The 19,659-nt window shown below is 40.9% G+C and overlaps 1 protein-coding gene across 2 annotated transcripts; it reads right to left on the bottom strand.

Moving 5' to 3' along the window:
• Positions 1-588: 588 nt before the first annotated feature.
• Positions 589-17,920, bottom strand: LOC105013281 (MBT domain-containing protein 1). 2 transcript variants are annotated; one of them, XM_010874701.3, is made up of 17 exons: positions 17,775-17,920; positions 16,600-16,801; positions 16,304-16,437; positions 15,996-16,110; positions 15,703-15,785; positions 14,913-15,030; positions 13,552-13,686; positions 12,988-13,076; positions 12,527-12,761; positions 11,403-11,458; positions 11,200-11,304; positions 10,958-11,105; positions 10,695-10,777; positions 10,124-10,358; positions 7,949-8,020; positions 7,193-7,387; positions 589-6,265 (listed from the first exon to the last, which is right to left on the bottom strand). In XM_010874701.3, the coding sequence occupies exons 1-17, from the start codon at positions 17,904-17,906 to the stop codon at positions 6,138-6,140; spliced, it is 2,265 nt and encodes a 754-aa protein (XP_010873003.2). In that variant the 5' UTR covers positions 17,907-17,920; the 3' UTR covers positions 589-6,137. The 2 variants fall into 2 exon arrangements, 1 of the variants encoding a protein (XP_010873003.2); XR_004576443.1 differs by having other exon boundaries at positions 6,165-6,265; positions 6,410-7,387.
• Positions 17,921-19,659: the final 1,739 nt, after the last annotated feature.

The following is a 19,659-nucleotide window of genomic DNA, read 5'->3' as shown; positions in this document are numbered from 1 at the left end:
AGCTTTAGGCCAGGGCAACTCAGTTGGCAGGGGACAGCACATGCCAGGGTTATGGGTTCAATTTTCAGGGGGGGGGTGGTGGACATTTGGAATGGCTGACATCCTATTGGTTAGTGCCCTCAAACTCCACTCTGGACCTCAAAGCCAGTTCCATTCAGTTTCTTCATTGCAACCCTCTTAACAGGAACCTATTTAGACCTGGGACACCAGGTGGGTGCAATTAATGAGGTAGAACAGAAAATCATCAGGCTTTGGGTCCCATATGGTAAGAGTTGAGTACCCCTGGGTTTGGGCATTGGGCTAGTAACCAAAATGTAATGGATTTAAATCCCAAAGCTAATATGGCAACATCTTGAATTAGCTTAGAACAATGTTGAGTAAACATTCCCCGTAGCAAAGTTTAACACCAAAGAACTTGTCGTTCTTTCTGAACACCTTGGCAAAAGGGCATAGAAAAATAGATTTAAAAATAGTGTTGCCACTAAAAAGACCATGAACATTTGCTTTTAAAAACAGTATTATTATTATTATATGTAAAAGAACAAACGTAAAGTGAATAATTTATTTTACAATTATGTTTTTCCACAAACATGCTGCAAAATTCATATTTTGTTTAAATGAAAGAAAACATCTAAATATCATTTTTTTTGTACATCTGATATAGCGTAACAAACTTCGTGTTCACAGCACACTTACCATGACAATCAAGGAACCAAAACAATTTACTTGAACTATTTAAAACAAACAGAAAACGTACAAAACCCCATTATTCACACAAGTGCCATGCAAAATTTAATTTAAATTTCATACAAATCTTTCATTGTAGTTGTATACAAAATACAAGAATACGTGAAGAGAACCACATTTCTCAACCATGGTCACAGTTTTTCTTAATAATCATTCCATTCTTAAAAGGTTTATCACTTTATCAAATATATATATATATATATATATATAGCACCAGAATACAAAGACAAAACAGTGATGGGGTATTACATAAGGAACGACCAACACGTACAAACCGACAGACCTGCGTTAATGTATAAAGACCAACGGTAATTCCTAAATCAAGACCTAGTTAAGCCTAAAAGCACAACAGGACATGATGTTCACACCGCTGCAAGCACAGTTTGAGGGAATGCACACGCACGCACACTCTCGCTTCATCTTTTATATTGATTATAATATTGAAATAATGCATTTAAAATCAATCAACATCTCATGATCAGAGAAGTGTGCAGCCCCATAGAGTCCTTTGGTGCATCTTGTTTCCCCCCCTCAAAATACCATGAATTCTCATGTCTATAATGTGTCACAAGGGCGAGAGAGACAAGCTTTGTTTTTTTTGCCTCAAAACAGTCATGCCATTAACACAATGTGATGTATATATACACACCATTCGGTCTTTGATGCAGTCAGAGGTTTGAATGACAGTAGAGCAAAAGTTTTATGATCACTGAATACTTCAAACCAGATAGGGTTGATAAAAGTGAGGGGGCCTTTTCAACTTGCACTAGGTTATATTTAGCAAGTGTATTCCTTGTAAAAATGTTATGTATGGATTTCGGTCTTTCTCATGGATAGAGAAGGATAGAAACCTCAAGTAGCCAAAAGGCAATATTAGCTTGGTATACAGCACAATCTCACATGGCTATACACATAACATGGTCCATGTTATCTAAGCGCCTATTACCTACATTTTTATTCTCCTGTTTTTTTAATATTTAGATATTTGTATATTGTCTGTTCCTAAAAAAATATAAAAATATTTCTACATACATGTTTGTATATGTTATTCACTTAGACATTTTACTGCCATATTATTAGGAACAACAAACAAACATGAAGATGGACGGACAACCCAGTTGAAAGAGCAATACCCATGCTCTCAACATAGAGATTGTTAGAAGACTGGGAGCAAACTTGTTCTAGTATGGACAAGGATATTGGCAATGTTACATGCCTTTGTAATTTCATTTACTGGGAGTAACTTCATTGGCCGAACTGTCCTAATAAACTGGTTGGTCATTGGCCGAACTGTCCTAATAACCTGGTTGGATGGACTGTCACAGGGGCCATGGCTGTTAGCAAGTGCATGACAGTTCACTAATTAAAGGGAAGATGGAATGCATTTACAGAATGATGTAAAAGACGAAAATTATTTGGCTGCAAAAAGATACCTAATAGCATTAAAGCTGTTGTTGAATCTGAATTTGATTGGGAAAAATGTACAGAACATGGTAAAATAAGCCAAAAGCATATTGCTGGCTATCTTAACTAGCCAGCTTCTCTAGGCTTTTCCATACAAGGTTATGAGTTGATAAATAATGGCTTAATGTTCTGTAGCCAATTTTGGGGTGGTTACTACTGCTTGCTCCTTTCTCACACAACACACAGAATCCTTTGTACACTATGTAGTAGTGCTCAGGTTAACAAGACACCTGTAAAGTAAAAAAAAATAAATAAATAGTATTTAGAAAACCCGGATCCTATTCCAATAACAAAATAAATGTTCAACGCACACCCTAACCAGGACCCCGGGGGTACTTAAGTCTATCCACTGGGGGTCCTTGAGAAAACTCATGAGACAACACAGTTTTACTGTTAAAATGGATGAGTGAGTAACTAAGCTCAAGTACTAAAATGTCCATGTAACTCCAACCCAGGGCATCAGGAGCGCTCAGCCAATTATTAATGCTGAAACCTGACTACTTCAACATGGAAAAAGCACTGATTCACATACATCTTTCCATCTCTATGGCCCACACAGACTGCATCATGAAACGTTTCCTCTATCCTTCTCTATGGTGGATCTCCATTTCGAGATTGGTTGGTTTTAGATGTGTTAGCTTGTGGGTGAGCAAGTGATTGGTCTCTTGGTTAGTTAGGGATGTCTTCCACCTTTGCGGCTAGCTGGTGCTCCTATAAGGAGAAGACAGTACGAGTTGGTCCCTTTGCTGTCCAACGAGCCCAAAACAGTTGTTTATGCCTGTTTGGTTGCCTCTACTTTGTGTCTACTCCCTCAGTTGGTGTGGGCTTGTCCTTTCTGAGCAACTTCAGTTGGTCTCCGTGGTGGGTTTCTTTTAGGACTCATTTGAAGTTGTTTAGCAGTTGTGAAAACCTCACAGTAAAACCCGCAGTTGTTTCATTTCAGTCGTCAGTGCATTTTTCTTCGTTAGTTCCCTTTATTGTGAGTCACAATTTCACTTTGTCCTTTGGGAATGTATGAAAAACCTTGTTCATTATGATGACGTTTTGAGTGAAACGTAACGTGCGGAGAACGCTGTGCTAAGACATTATTGCTAGGCTGTGACCTTAGGAATTTTTTGGCATTGCTATGGTCACCTAGGCTGGTTCACACCAGCAAATGCACACAAAAAACATACAATTTCATTGATACTGTATTACTACATTGAGTGCTATTCAAAGGACAAGACATTGAAACATACGACATAACAGTGACATAGTTAAGGCAATCGACAAAGCAACATTCAACTGAACACTTACCAAAAAAGTAAAAACAAACACTTACACGTTATCATACAGCAACGTACAGATGAGTAATCTTGCTACAGACAGAATAGGACAGATCGGCTTTAAAAAGACAATTTATCACAATCAGATATGTCTTTATATAAGTGAGATTGTGTCGTGTGACAGACAGACTTCAAAACGGACCTTGGACTAACACGTTCTGTTAATAACCACATTAATCTCTGAAGCCTGTTTTCATGCCCACAGCAAATGACGACGCCGTTTCAGTAATCATAACAACGAAGAGGCCTATAATACAATACACTATGAGTTCCTGAGAGTTAACTGTTAACCTTACTGGTATGTGAAGTGAGACCATGGAGTGCAGTCTGTATTTCATACAAGTCAGAGTGGAGCTGGACATAGAGCTGGCAAAAATCCAGGTCAACCATAAACTGAATGGAATTATCACTAAATAGATGACAATTCGTTCTGTAAAATAAATAATAATAAAAAAATACATATTACTTGGATTCCTGACTAGATCACAATGCCTATATGTTTGGTTTATTTCTTTAGATTTAGTTTTTCCCATCTTTTTTGTAAAGCTACTTGCTCTGTTTGTTGATTCAAAGTAAAACGTTGTGTGTGTAAAATGTGACCTTTAGATTCATATATATTACCCTTATAATTACCAGTACTACGGATTTTATAGTAGCTATAACTGTCCCGAGAAACATATACCATATTAGCGTTTCACCATCAGCAGAACGTCTACACTAAGCGGATGGTTTAGATAGGTTGCTGTAGGTAATTATATGTACTATTATAGATCACTATGGAGCATTATCCATCTTGAAGGTTTGGTTGGTGTAGATAATTATATGTACTATTATAGATCACTATGAGCATTATCCATCTTGAAGGTTAGGTTGGTGTGGTTGGTGTAGGTAATTATATGTACTATTATAGGTCACTATGGAGCATTATCCATTTTGAAGGTTAGGTTGGTGTGGGTAATTATATGTACTATTATAGATCACTATGAGCATTATCCATCTTGAAGGTTAGGTTGGTGTGGTTGGTGTAGGTAATTATATGTACTATTATAGGTCACTATGGAGCATTATCCATCTTGAAGGTTAGGTTGGTGTGGGTAATTATATGTACTATTATAGATCACTATGAGCATTATCCATCTTGAAGGTTTTGTTTGACACAATAAAACCACTCATGTTAAATTGCTCTGTTATATACTGTGATCAATGTTCATAAATACATATTCAATGCAATCTGTATGTATATATATATGTATATATATTTATTTTTATATAAATCAATATCTTGACATTCATCTCCCAATGCAGGGGCAGCCTGGAATGGCCTTTGAATAAAATGTTTGGAGTTCAGTGGGTTTGATAATGTATTCCAGGCCTACCGATCACATACTAGGAAATGGCAAACATGCACACATCGCGGTGAAACTCTCATGACAACCACGTCCACGTGTAGTTTGACCAAAACCTACTACATTAAAGTTCTAAAAGAGGTAGTGAGAACATGTGATTTTGGACATTTTTGTTTGTTTTAAAAGGCAGTAAAATCCTTATTTACATTAGATCTGATATTGTTGTCAGTAATTAAGTGAAATATTGACAATGGCGATCAACAGCACAACTATTGCAAGTGACTCAGTTGAATGCGGCCTCTATTCATATTAAGTTCTGCTCTGAAATACGACACATTTGCATGTAGAACAATGCTACTCATAAATTACAGACCATTTTTTCAAAAAATTTTCATGTACGAGTCAAGGCTTGCATATCATTTTGTAATATAATGTGATAGAACTAAATATTTCCACAAAGTGAATAACCTGTTTTTCATATAATATAATTTTGGAGAATTGGCAACAACTTGTCTGCAATGGCCTGGCCTAGTGAAGTAGGATTTTTGTTTGAACATACTTTAAGGCATGGGCTTTATAGTGAGGAGAAGGTTCAACTGGAGATTTGGGAACTTAATACCGTCCCATTGATGACTGTCTGCCATGTTTGGCCGACAAAAATGGAACATGAGATACAGAGACTGTGAGAGGTGGCTGAAAGTTAATTGTGTGGTGCTGGTATGAATCTGATGCATTGAGTACTCGAGTACTCAAATTTTGACGGATTGTTTTATACCAGCAAGGTTTAGTCCATTCAAAACCTTCATTACACGTGTAGTACACCCTGTGTTTTTTCTCTTCCTATTTCTGGAATAACAGTTTTTACTTACAAACATCACATTGTAAATCCGTCAAAAGACTACCCTCCCTCAAAATAATTACTGATATGAGAGATAAACAAAAAGTCATACAAAAACATGTTTGTTATTTTTTAAGTACAAAAAAATCTATTGTCATTCACGCACCTCCCCTCGTTTATCCTCCACCTTTATCCGGGTTGGCTTTGTCTGTTTGGAACCGCACCTCTAGCCTCTCTGTCCTGAGTCGCTACAAGGGCACAGCGTGGAGCCCACTAGTAACCATCCATGTTAATGTTGTGGACGTTCCACCCAGGGCTCAGTCTCTGGTTCTGCGGAGCGGGAGGACTGTCTCCATCTTCCCCCAGGCTGGCCCTCTGTTGGTGGGTGGGTGGGTGCAGCAGTGCCCCTCTGGAGCCTTAGGGCTCCTGCTTGATGTGGCGGCTGTCGCCGACACCATTTGTCTCCAGGACGGAGGCGGTGCCCGGCGGGAAGGTGAACTCATCCGCCTCATGGACCTCTTCTTTCAGCTGCAGTGTCGTCACTCCTAGGAAAGAGGAACAGTAGGGGAGTTGGAGAGATAGGAAATGAAACAGGGAAAGGAAATAGAGAGGATTTATACATCTCAGGAGATACTGAAGAAAGTAGGCTGCTTTGTTCTAAATATTCATTTGTTATTTTATATATTTACCCGGTCAGCAGAGGTACAACAGGAGGTCCAGGGTCAGATCACAAAGAAATTATTAATACTTTTAGTTTTTTGTTTCTTAGAAGTAATTTACCAATTAAACTGATTTTGACCCAAATACAATGTAATATAATTAATCAACACAGAGATATTGGTCTTCACATTATTCCGCCAGTCTAGTTTTCAAAGTAACACTAAAACTAAATCTACCCCAGTTTTTCTCTTATTCCAAGTTTTGTGATTTTCAAATTGTGATTATGGACCAATGAAGTGATTACTTCATAACTGTCATTAATAGAGGTTTCGGCACCACACCTGCCCCTGTCTTGGCATCTGACATACACAGCCTTTTCTTTTTCCCAATTCAGTAAAAGCCCTAAAGCCAGCCCAGACTGACTGAAATGGACAACTCTAGCACACACACACTGAGGTAACAGTCCCCAACTGGACATCCACGACTGCATCTGCAGGCGCCCGACCTCAACACAAGGAGTCGCTAGAGCGCAACCTGAGAAGGCAGTCCTGTCGACTTTCCACCCGTTCTCCATGGGCGATGGGTGGGCATTTAAAATGTTAACTCCCAAGGCCCAAGACTTGGTTTCATCAGCCATGTATTCCTGAAGTTGGAGTAAAACTCCTTTTATGTCATTTTGATCTTGTGGTTTATGATGGTTAGCTGACACGTTTCTCCCAAAAAGGGTTCCTCTTTATTCCTAAAGCTCAGGACAACCACAACAGGCAGACTTGACACAGGGTGTTTCAACTGAGCAGGTCGGTTTAGGTTACCGGGCTTTCCACCGAGGCCGAGTTCCTGGACTGCGGAGGGAGGCTTGGTGATGGCCGAGGCAGATGCTGGCGTGGGAGGAGAGGGGTAGTCCGGTGGGGTCATGTTCTCATCGCCGGACAGGCTTCTCTGGGGCACTCCACTCAACGCCACCACCGACAGACTCACTGACCTCTTGCCAATTGGGATTTTCCTCTCTGGAAACACAAGAAGCAAGGTCAAATTCTGTATCATGCACTGCTGTGGCTTCTTAACGCGCTGCCGTGGCTTCTAAAATGCACCGCCGTGGCTCCTTAATGCTCTTTCTCGTGGGCGAACGCATTCGCGTTAATTAATCAGTAACACTGTTAAATGAGGGTGAATTCAAATATTCAGATCTAGTCACACCATTGTGAAATCTGAGTTATTCGGGAAAGGCTTGGTGTAATGTCTGGCGTGAACACGTACAAATTACAGTCATTGAGGAGGTTTCATTGGTCTCAGGTCTTCTCCTAAAACAGTTTCACACTGGCCATGGACACATTCATTCTAGGGGGGGTTCCGAATCGAATCGAATGCTCGGTCTCGGTGCGCATAGAGGCCTGCAAGGGAAAAAGTGTGCAGAGCCGCAGCTAGGTCCGCTTTGCCCTTAAATAGTGAAGAGGGTGTGGGGGAGGGGTCTCGGAGAGGAGAGGATGTGAGAGGGAGAGAGGGAGAGGTGCAGGGAGAGAAGGGAGGTTGCAGGGGGAGGGGGCAGAATGAGAGGACGGGTGACCTACTTTTCTTTTGGCCTTTGTACTGCTGGGATTTCTTCTTCTGCTTTGTCACACTAGAAGGGAGCTCTCTAGAGGCTGAAAAAAAATAATAATAAATAAAACACACGAAAACCACGAACAACTTATTCATTTATTAATTCAGGCAGGCAATGCTTCACCTATTTTTTCCCCCGAAACTATTAGTTTCAGATTACATCTTTAATTTAGTGTTTTGGTTAACTGGACATTTGTGTTTTGGTTAAATTTGATCAGATGTTTTTATTGTCTCGGATGAGTTTGTTTTGCATTTGTTTAATGGCAGCTTTAAAGTAGGTTTGGGATGGACTGTTCTACTTTAAACTAAAGTTAAAAGGTGCAGTTAACCACATTTTGCAGTCTTCATAAACCCTCATTCAGGGATTTCCAATGTTTTGGCCATTTAATTCTCCTCCCAAAGCATTGTGATGCTAATTCAGCTGGCATCCATCATATTGTCATGGTCACGTTTGGCATACAGTCTATATCTATGCATCTTTATCCAGCTTCCTAAAAAACCTAGGAGTCAGGCAGAAATTGATTATGTTTTTGACTAGTGTCGAGAAAAACCTTACAGCGAGAAGCCAGGTGTGCAGAGATGCCCATGGCAACAGCTGAATTGTCTAAAGGGGCAGTAAAGCCAAAAAAGAATGAGTATTTTCATAGAAGTCTCTGGCTGTTACTGGGATTCATATCTTGATTAGAATGATATACTGAACTGACACATCATTGGTACATTACCAAGACTGGATGTCAAATTTACAGCCACCTTAAGGCCATTTTGGGGAATAACGCTAATGAAATACTACTATTCCAAACGGTCGTTTTGGACTGGGCTAGAGAGACCTCAGAATCAGCATCACTAAGAAAATGTAACATTTTGTTACCCTATATGAAAATGAACATATAGGATAACACAGGGGAATACGCCCCCCTGTAAAGTCTATGTTGAATTGCTGACTGAAAAGCAATTAAGAAAAAACTATGTGTAATGGCCACACTTAGAACTAACAAACCTTAAAAGAAAATTAATGGCTTCTGTTGACAGATCTTTTGTTATTTAATAATGTGTTTTTTAGTAAAGTCTTATTTTGCTTAGCTAGGAAGGTAAGACGCCCCCTCCCCTGGGGTAAGTTGCCCCCCCTACTGTTTCCAATGGAAAATTATGACATAGGGTTTTACAGAATTCAATTTTCTCTTTTACTTTTTTCTTACAGTCCATTATGTAAAATTAAACAAAACTCATTAACATTTAAATAAATCAGGATTTCAAATTCAGGACTTTAGCCATATGAGCAAATGGTTTTAATTAGTTTTTAATACTGTAGGCTATTTATAAAAATTTTAACACCTTGGCGGTACCAAAATCATTTCTAGAGGATCTTCTTGAAGACAGACAAACACAATTATCCACATTTGTTTGGAGCTTGATTGGTTGGTTGTGAAATATGGATGAGTCATTTTAGAACCAGTTTATGCCTGCCGAACGCCTTTTCAACACGTTCGGGTCAAATAATACATGATTGGAAATATACTCCCAATTTACTGAAGATATCATAAATCAATCAAATGTATTTATAAAGCCCTTTTTATACATCAGCAGGTTTCACAAAGGGCTTTCACAAAACACCCGGCCTTAAACCCCAAGGAGCAAACAACAATAGTGTTGAATTTCAGTGGCTATGAAAAACTCCCTAGAGAGTGAAACTCCCAAAATGTAGGAAGAAACCTAGAGAGGATGAAATAAGTGGGTGCATTTTAACACATTTTAAGTGTACATACATATATTTAATTAGTACTTAAATAATATATGTAGTGTATTAATATGAAAATGTGGTTCAAATATAATTTAATTATGTGTTGTTTTTGTGGCTCTACAGCTAGAAAAGGATCAACTGAAAAGGGGCAAGACACCTATTGGTGTCTAATCAAATGAACTATAAACTTAAAATTTAACTACTTTCCTCAAAAATATCAAAATGTCTCTCTCTAAACAAGTAGATTAATTATTTTAAGGCTTCCCTACATGTTACACAACCACGGCTGCATGGTTTTGAATCCAACCCTCTGCCCTTTCAGCCAGAACGCATCGTTGTCATTCTGTATTCCCTCCTTAACAGTAAACAAAAAAACAAAGGGGGGGAAAAAAGAGGAGAGACTTACTCAGCACCGCTGGTGGCTGCAGCTGGTAGCCAGTCAACTGACACCAGCCCACTGGGTAGAGGTCGGGCGATTCACAGTCCACCCACTGATCATACTCGTCCTCCCAGCCGTCGAAATGGATGCGCAGCAGTCTATGTACGATACGCGTCACCGTGGCAACACACACCAGACGGGGCTCCATTAGGTCCACGGCCTCCAGCTTCATGCCTGGGCGGAACCCATGGTTTGGAACCTCCTTGGGGGTGGAGAGAGAGCAGGAGGGCATTCAGCTGGGGAAGTCCGGGGGGGGGGGGGGGGGGGGCGTTGCGTGGTACAAAGACAAGCACAAGCAAGCGATGTTGTACTTCGGTGGACTACCAGTCTCTTAACTCCACTGCACTCAGACACACTAATACTGTGAGAAATTACACCATCTGAGACAGGCAAAAGAGGATAAAAAATGTGAACTTCAAACAGCTGGTTTGGACAACAAACGCGGTCTAATAAATGAACAGACTCGTAGCAACAGAGAAGTGTCAATAGGACCCAACAGGCAAAACAGGTAGCGGACCAAAAAGCCAAACAAGGTTACCTTGTTAAAGAGCTTCACCGGTGCCGCCACTGAGCCCGTTTCCCTGAGGTAGTCAAACCATCTGAATGGGACTTTTGTGTACCCTGCAGAAGAGACCTTCTTATTGAGGCTATAAGTCACAGCCACTGACTGGCCAACCCAAACGGCCACTGGTTCACACTCCCTTGACTCTACGAATAAACTCAACATACACACACACACACACACACACACACACATACACACACATACACACACACACACACACAAAATTCTAAATGTACCGCGAGGAGGGGTCAGTTCGATTGTGTTGATTTCACAGAATCCAGCAGGAAAGATTGAGGGAGAGGTGGAGTGATAGCAGAACCAGTCGGAACCGTCAGCTGCCTCAGAACCGTCGATTCCGATCATGAGGTATCCATCCGCTAAGACCTACGAGAAAACAGTGTGGAGTTTGTGAACAAGTTCAAGGTTGTTTGTCTGTATTTCCCTTGGCCATCTTCCTCATTAGTGTTACGGAGCTCACCTTTCTGACAGTAGCAACGCAAATAGCAGACAGATTCAGAGGGTCGATAGCCTCTAGCTTCATGCCGTCTTTAAACCACTCCCCGCTCTGGTCAACATCCTTCACCTGAGAGTGGTGAGAAAAGTATCAGACAAATGTATGAGGCAAAATATGAGATGGAATCCACTGGGCCAAATGGCAGATACTAATATTTTTGGATTCACCTTTGTAAAAAGTTGTCCTGGAGCATCTACTTGGCCATCAAGTTTCTTTGACACATCTGAAACAATAATTGAAACGGGGAAAATTTGAAGTGGCCACATCAATTTTTGGACTTATAAATTAATGAGGTATGTCCTTCCAATAACTTTATATGACTCAAAGTGCTTCCTTCATAAAGTATATCATTAGCTCAGATCAACTGTCAAACATCTTTACAAATATCTTTCAATGTATGTAAAGCCAGAAGAGGATTGGCCACCTCAGATCCTGGTTCCTTTCTAGGTCTCTTCTTAAGTTTCGGCTCTTTTAGAGAGTGTTTCCTAGCCACTGTTGTTGCTTGCTCTTTGGAGTTTCAGGCTGTGTGTTTTATAAAAGCACTTTGTGACAACTGCTGATGTGAAAAGGGCTTTATAAAATACATTTGATTGATTGATTGATTGGATGGTCTGGTGGAACACTTCAACCAACACGGTTTTCATTAGCCAGGAAGAGAATGGTGGTTTAACTGGCTTAGTATGTCAACTGATCATCTCCCAAAACACATTAGGCCACTTGTTTTGTGCACCAAAGCATTAATCGCTACGTAGTGAAATAGCTGCGGGAGCAAACAAAGCTGTCTCGCTACCACTGACACATGACACAACAAGGCAGCTCTTGCTACATTGAAAATAACCCCTTGTTTAGGCTGTTGGTAGTCTGAAGTTGCTTGCTCAAACTAGACTGGATATAGCAGAAGTGTTTGCTTACATGATCAAACGCCAAGGATGCCATACCCTGCAATATTTTGTTTCACTAACTTCAAAACATGACAAATACTTTACAGCCCCAAAGAATGACACGTGTTCCAGGTTCAACAGCATGGGGATAAGGTTATATCGTCCCTCACACGACAGATTCTGGCAAAACTGGAAAATGAAGGCACATACGCAGCTGGCCAGAAAAGTAGAATTAGCTTAATTTGTAGGATGCCCTCATAATTAAATGGGCAACAATCCAAACCCACAAACCCAATACAAACAACTACAATCTGAAAGTCCCTATACATGTTCCAACTACGTGAATTGGGTTGTATTTAAGCTCCCAGTGCCTGGTCCCTGCGTTTGCACTCCCCCGGCGTGTCACTGACCAGATCTCTTGAAGCGGTGTCCGATGCTGCGGGACCAGCCAATACTGTGTATCAGCGGGCTGTTCATGTGGCACCAGAAGTCATCCGAGCCGTCCGAGCACTCCTCGTAGACCAGCCGAAGCCGACCCCCAATGACCTGCTCCACCAGGGCCACCCGTGTCCGGCACAGGTGGGTCTTGTCCACCACCTCCACTCGCATCAGCTTCTTGAAGGGGAACTGCATGCTCTGCTGCACCTGGGTGAGGGGGAGGAGCCGTCCGGTCAGGAGGACTCACCAAGGTCACTCCCAAGAACGCAGTAACGCGCCACGCGCACGTCCGCACTGGTGGTGCGCAAAAGGTTAGCAGTGCAAACAGTACAACGAGTGTGCATGGTGAACCTCTTGGCCACTTTTGACGGACGTTTGTTTGTGCGGGTGAAGAGGATTTACGGTGCCTTGCGCTGCGGAGTTGGCAGCTCACCTTGTTAGAGAAATCCGGGGGGAGGGTCTTGGCTCCTGTTAGGCGTTTTACAAGAAATGCTTTCCAGTTGGGGTACTTGTGCTGAATGGCTTTGGTGAGACAGTCGGACAACATTCACACAAAGATTAGAAACGTCACCACCCGACTGGTGACAAACGATGAACACCACAACACACCCCACCTCCAAATTTCCTGCCCTCCTCTATTTGCATTTCTGGTTAGATGCTAACTGTATTTCATTGTACTGTACTTGTACTGTTCAATGACAATAAAGTTGAATCTAATCTAATCTAGTGTAGCATAGAAGTTATCCGTACTTCAGCTTTTTCATTCACTTTTACATAGGAGATTAAGTATGCAGTGCACATGACAAAAGTTTGTGTACATACTGTAGTAAAACATGTAGTACCTAGTTTGAAAAGTACTGAGCAGGGATTTGGTGACCATTAAAAAGCGCTTTTAGAAATACAGGAATTATCACTATTAGCTTATGGCTAAAACTAAAACGACACATTCTGATCAATGACCACTAAAACGTTAATCTTAATGACCGAAAAGTCTCACATTTGGGAGGAACCAGGGGCTTTCCTCCGGCTGCACACCAACCAACAGGGTGGATGCCAGGTACACAGAGGTTACACCAGAAATCCCGGCCAGAGTCTCCATCAAACCCCTCATAACGTAACAGTGCCTTGAAGCCTGTGAAGAGGGAGACACATTATCAGTGGAAACTTTGGGGGGATTTTGCCTGATATTTACGGAAAGAGACTTATTGGGACAACTTAAGAAACAAGAAACCAGGCAAGCCTAGTTCAGCCGGCCCACAATAAAATGTCTTAATCATGCCTGCCCTCTCGAGAATCAAACCCGGGTCGCCAACATGAAAGACTGTGTCGTTAACCACTACACCACAGAGCTGTACATTTACTGGGTGTCAGTATAGCTTCTTGACATTGATCTTGATCAGTATAGCCACACAGAAACATCACGCCGAGTTTGAATATTTCGTTAGAAACCTTTAACCATTGTGTTATACTGAGTAACATTTCTTATTAGGTTAACATCCACGACAAATAGTATCTATGAACTGTATGACTTTTGCCACTGGCCGTTTTCAAAGCTTTTTAGCAAGTAATATGTCGCTAGACGCCATTAAGCATTGTGTTAAACGGAGTAACGTTTCTTATTAGGTTTACCTCCACCACAAATAGCATCTATGAACTGTATGGCTCTTGCCACTGGCCATTTTAACAGCTTATTAGCCATTTGTAAATGACATTGATACAACAACTACTGTAATTTTTCATCAAGTGAAAAGACGAGAGAATCGTGTAGCCAGCAAAGTGTTTGTCTATCCTGAAGAAATCCTAAGCCATAATTGGATAATCCACCAGAAATAGTCGCAATATAACAGTAAACAGTTTCATTTTAGGCTTCCCATAACGTAGCTACTGAAGGTTGTAGCCAGCGAAGTATTTGTCTATCCTAAACAAATCGTAATATCCACAAGAACTGTTTTATTTTAGGCTTCCTATTACGTAGCTACATGTAGCCAGCAACGTTTTTGTCTGTCCTGAACCTCAGGCATAATGCGTTTTGCCTGTTACGGCAGTCCAAAGCGGAGCCCACGTCTCTACCCACTACGCTATTTAACAAGGGGTAGTCAGTCAGTCCCTCAGTAAGAAACATTCGCTCTTCTAGGCCGGTTCCGCTAACGCGGTCCGGCAATTATTGTTACATATTGCATTAATGTTTGTTAGTATTTATTCAATTGTTATACCGTGTATTTACAAGCAAAAAAAACCCTCTAAAGTGGCTTAAGACCTTTACAAAGTGCTGTTCACAAGCATTGACTAAGCTGCATTTATGTGTAACATAGGTATGTATAAACACTAGTGAAGGCTTCTCCGGGACACCTCAGTTACCTGCTAATTTGATAACTGTTGCTATCCAGTACACCGTCATTGGCAGCCCACTGTCTGTGTTGGGAACCTCTACCCTCACCCCTTCCGCAATGTCACCCCAAGACGTTCCCATGGGAACCTGAGACAGGGAACATGACACAGTGTACACAGAGAACACCATCATCAAAATAAAAGAAAGATCAAAAGGAAAGGAAAAACAAAACACTTAAATTTGACATGTCATCTGCTATCAAAGGCACGCCAGTATACTTCCACTAGAGAACCCATCTTGCCTTATGAGCGCAGCTTCGACAGTGTTTCCCTCTGGGCTCTCTAATAACAAGAACACTGTATTACCAAAATGTCCGGAGGAGCTATTGTTGTGGGAAATGGTAGTCCCTCATGACCTCACATTAGTAGATGGCTCACTAATGATGAAGTGCATTCTAACATTCGCTTCTCTGTTGAGTTCAATCCGAACTCAACGCTCAGGCTAATTACACGGTGGTTACTGTAGCATCAGTCGTCGAATTCAACAAAATATCCTAACCAGTCAATACCTTCATAACAAACAAGAAAGGCCCAACCTCACATCCAGCTTCTTTCCATTTATAGAACTGTCAGATCCCTAATAGGCACTTAATACGAGAGGCAACAAAATATGCATCATTTATTCCGTGTGTGTGACCTCTGGCACACTGTAAATGTTTAATGTTCCTTCAGATACACCATGCTTGCTACGTCTACATGTTCCATTAGCCTTCACTTTCTTTCAGCAACACTTGGACCGTGTGGGAGGAGCTTGCCTTACATGTTTGAAACAGCTGACGGGAGCCCCGTTGACGTCCCCAGCGCCTATGTAGCGTCCCCAATCAAAGCCTTCCACTGGAATCACTGCAACCGCCAACCATGTAATGTCATTAGAAATAACAAAATTAAATCAACAACCATCGCTTTTTTTCTCTCTCGCTTTTTTTTTCCTCTTCACAATCACATAGATATCATCCAAATCTAGACTTAGTATATAATGCAGTCAAGTGGCATAATGGCTGTAAGTGGTAATGAATGCTTTTCACCTGCCATGGACTTCAACATGGAACCTACCTGATTTGGACTTGACTTGATTCTGCTGATTGGCTTGGTACTGGGCATAGGCAGCCAGCTTGGCCATTAAAGGCTGTTTCTGTAATACTTTGGCCTTTTTTGTCGGTGGTTTACCCTTTAAATAAAAGCACAGCAATCACAAAGGCATTTTCAGGTTGACAAAGGTGAATCACACACACTGATAGGTACTCAACAGTAGTAAATAAACACAACCTGTTTCTATACATCTTTTCAGTCTCAACTAAACAACGGTTATAAAGGAACACATAACAAAAATTTGTAGACTTGGTGCAGATTGCCACTGTTACCTGCAGTCTGGCCAGTATACTGGCTTTTTTCGAGTTGGATGAGAAGCTCCGTGAGCAGGACACACTGCAGAAGCGCTTGGTTTTGGAGTAGAAGGCATCTCTCACGCCCACCATCCCACACATCTCGCAGGTGGCTACATAAACACATGGATTCATAGACAAACAGCCAGACAGACAGACAGAGGTGAGTACTAAGGAGACTGTTCGGCGGACAACACTGTCACAATACGATGTTAAAATGGTCAGTTGAACCGAGACTGTGACCGGTGTGCAGAGGCAGCCAAGCAACTACTGACCCATCCCCGCCTTCCCATCCGGGTAGGTGTACACCTGGCCATTGGTCTTGATGATGGGAAGGCTGGCAGGGAGGGAGGGGACCTCCTCATCACTGTCCTCCGAGCTGGAGCTGCTGCTGGAGTTCTCGCTGCAGCTGTCGTAGCCGTCGAACATCCCAAACGAGTCCCGTCTCTTCCTCTCTGAACGAGCGGACCGTTCCGCCTGTAGGGGGAGAGGACTATGTCAGCTGGTGCTGGAAATGTAGACTTGCTTAGTGGCATGCCACTTCAGGTGGTTGATTTGCGTGAGAGTCTATTACATTTTAACTAATGACTTCCAAGCAATCACTGAATCCAAAAAAAAATATCACATAGGGCTAATTCTTGTAGAGGTCTAATAGAAATATGTAGCCTATGTGCATTGTCTGTATGCAATACAGACAGAATACCTCAGATGACCTGTGAAGGTGACTTTAAAAGTACATGTCAGTTCAACAACAACATCTCATTTCAGTAAGCTTCACAGGATTGGATTGAAATAGAATTTTAAAAATGCTCAGAGCTCAAAATGTTAACCAATTATCACCATGTAAATAAAACACACCTACCATTTTTTTTCTGTAATCAAAACAGCGACATGAAGCGTACATACAGGAGAAAGCTATGCCAAACGTTTTGCACTGCAGTAACAGATACGATGGTGCACCGCCCCCTTTCTATTCAGAACCTCAGACTATCGCCTAAGCACAACATTGAAATGACAGCTGCACGCGCTGGCTTCTGAGCTGATATCCCAGGAATTAAAGACGGCAAGACAACAAAAAAATCCCTGCAGTGCGGTGTTTTTTACATGAAGGGCCTGCCTTCTTCAAATTATTTGCTAACCAGCTAACATTAAGGCTTTACCTTGCCCTGTTATACAGACGGACATGCTGCGCTAGATGATTGGAAGGTTGTTGAAGTAGCACACATGTACTACAAACAACAATGGCTAGCTTTAAAAAGATTCAAAGGCAGATAATGATGGAATAAAGCTGTCTGATTTTCTACATCTAACTAGGTGGTACTACTATTGCTTAGCCTAGCTAGGTACCTAAACTTACAGTTGCAGTCTGACAACCACAACAAAGGGGAAATAGCCTAGGATTACACACTTGCGGTGTATTTACATTTAGTACCATAATATTAGCGCTCACCAAATCTCTTGAGTTCTCCATCAACCCTTCATGTAGAACGTTTTCTATTTTATTTTGATGCAGTGACGAGACAATAAAGAGAGGAACCTTAACTGCAGCTAACCTTAAATGCAAAATAAACTTCACTAGCATAGCGGGCTAGCATATCAACAAAATTATCATATTTTACACGCGCAGGCGCGGAGTACACCCACTATTTTCTGATTGGTCAACAGATTCTTCTTTACCGGTTTAGCGTGCAGATTTCGCCAAATGAAAGTGCTTTACTGCCATCTACTGTGTGCAAAGTAAAACAAAATAAAAAAATCATTTTCTAAAACTATTTTAAGAAATATGTATTTATAAAATCAAAATTGGGTTATGTTGTTTAAAATTATTATTTTTTTTTAACACATAAATCAGTCCATTATTACTGAGGTACATAGGGCATCCCATCATGATTGACTCCCTAACATCTTCCATTGCAACAGTGAAGTGTTGTATCCTCATAGGGATCTGAAACCTAATACTAATCCAAAAACCCTATTACCTAACCTGAAGCCTGACCTTTACATTATGTCTAAACTTTACCCTAAAACCTAGGCTTAAAATTACCCTAATCTCAAAAACATAAACCTTATGCCTATACTTAAACAAACTAAACTGGTAATTTTTTCCTAATGGGGACCTGCCAAAAAAACTATTTTTGAGCTTTTACTACCTTTATACACAGACCTGGATCACAAACCCACAGAAAGAAAGAAAGCAAGAAAGAGATTAATATAGTATTTAATAATAATGAAATGGACTTCTATAGTGCTTTTCTAACACAGAGTTGCTCAAAGCGCTTTACATTGTTATGGTGTTGTCTAGGTCAGTTGGTAATACATGGCCAGGGTAACGGATCCAATTCCCACAGGTAACCAGGATGAGAAAGAAAAAGTATGAATGTTCGTTAAAACACAGAGGGAAATTAACTTTATCCATCAACATGTAGCCCCCACGTGCATAATAAGGTTTGATTTTGTTTTCAGCTCATTTATTGCAGCTACGACAAACCAGAAAGACTGATTTGAACACAGCTGCACTGAAAATAAATTTCTTCCTAGGAGAGAAAGGGCCCTTACGTTGTTCGGCTTGCAGCAGTACAGCTGTCCTTCATAAACCTGTCTCTCAAACGTGCTCATCGCTTTTTGTAACAAATATGTTTTCTCTAGAAAAATTTGAGAAAACAGGAGATGTTTGTCATCTGTTGTGTTAATTTACAAATAGACCCAAAGGAATGGGTCTATTTGTAAATGGCCCAAAATGAATGAAGTTGTGTGCCACATGTCAAAATAGATTTCAAAAAGGTTACAATGTATGTAATTAAGGTGTCAATAAAAATAAAAACAAGTGTTTGACTTGGAGAGTACCCAAATACAAGCCTGCTAGAGCGTCTTATCCAAATTATGACTTGGACTTGATTATGACATGTGAAATGCACTTCCCAGATACAGTAACTTCAGAACCTCTAACTTTCTCACCTATTGTTCCAGTAGAGATATAAGAGAATATACAATATAAAGTCTGGAAACACAACAGTATACCCAACTGTATTCCTACTGATTTACAAGATGTTTACACAACTGATTGCCTCCATGTTCCACAATATATTCACTGCCACAAGTGAAGTTGCAATTCAAACTATTACAAATCCCAGGACTATGCTAGTGTTAAGCTACACGTTTTCTTGAATGGCCCAACTGTTGACAATCTGTAAGCTTCTTTATTTACAATAAAAATGGTTAATGTAAGGTGATGCTAACTGATGAGATCAGGAAGGCATGTCTCAAGAACCTGACAGAAGTAAACGTTGATAATGTTTAAGGTGGAAAGTAACATTAACTTTTACTTCATGAAAACA

Source organism: Esox lucius, chromosome 11 (assembly GCF_011004845.1).
Source record: "Esox lucius isolate fEsoLuc1 chromosome 11, fEsoLuc1.pri, whole genome shotgun sequence".
Classification (NCBI taxonomy): domain Eukaryota; kingdom Metazoa; phylum Chordata; class Actinopteri; order Esociformes; family Esocidae; genus Esox; species Esox lucius.
The sequence above is the reverse complement of the archived record's forward strand: the minus strand, read 5'-3'. Positions and strand labels throughout refer to the sequence as shown.

Bases quoted from the DNA above. Each gene is read 5' to 3' on its own strand.
- LOC105013281 (XM_010874701.3), bottom strand. From the start codon at position 17,906: ATGCTAGTGAAGTTTATTTTGCATTTAAGGTTAGCTGCAGTTAAGGTT. The intron at 16,802-17,774 runs GTGAGCGCTAAT...CTCCCCCTACAG, and splicing joins TGGAGAACTCAAGAGATTTG to GCGGAACGGTCCGCTCGTTC. The intron at 11,305-11,402 runs GTGAATCCAAAA...CACCACTCTCAG, and splicing joins CAGGACAACTTTTTACAAAG to GTGAAGGATGTTGACCAGAG.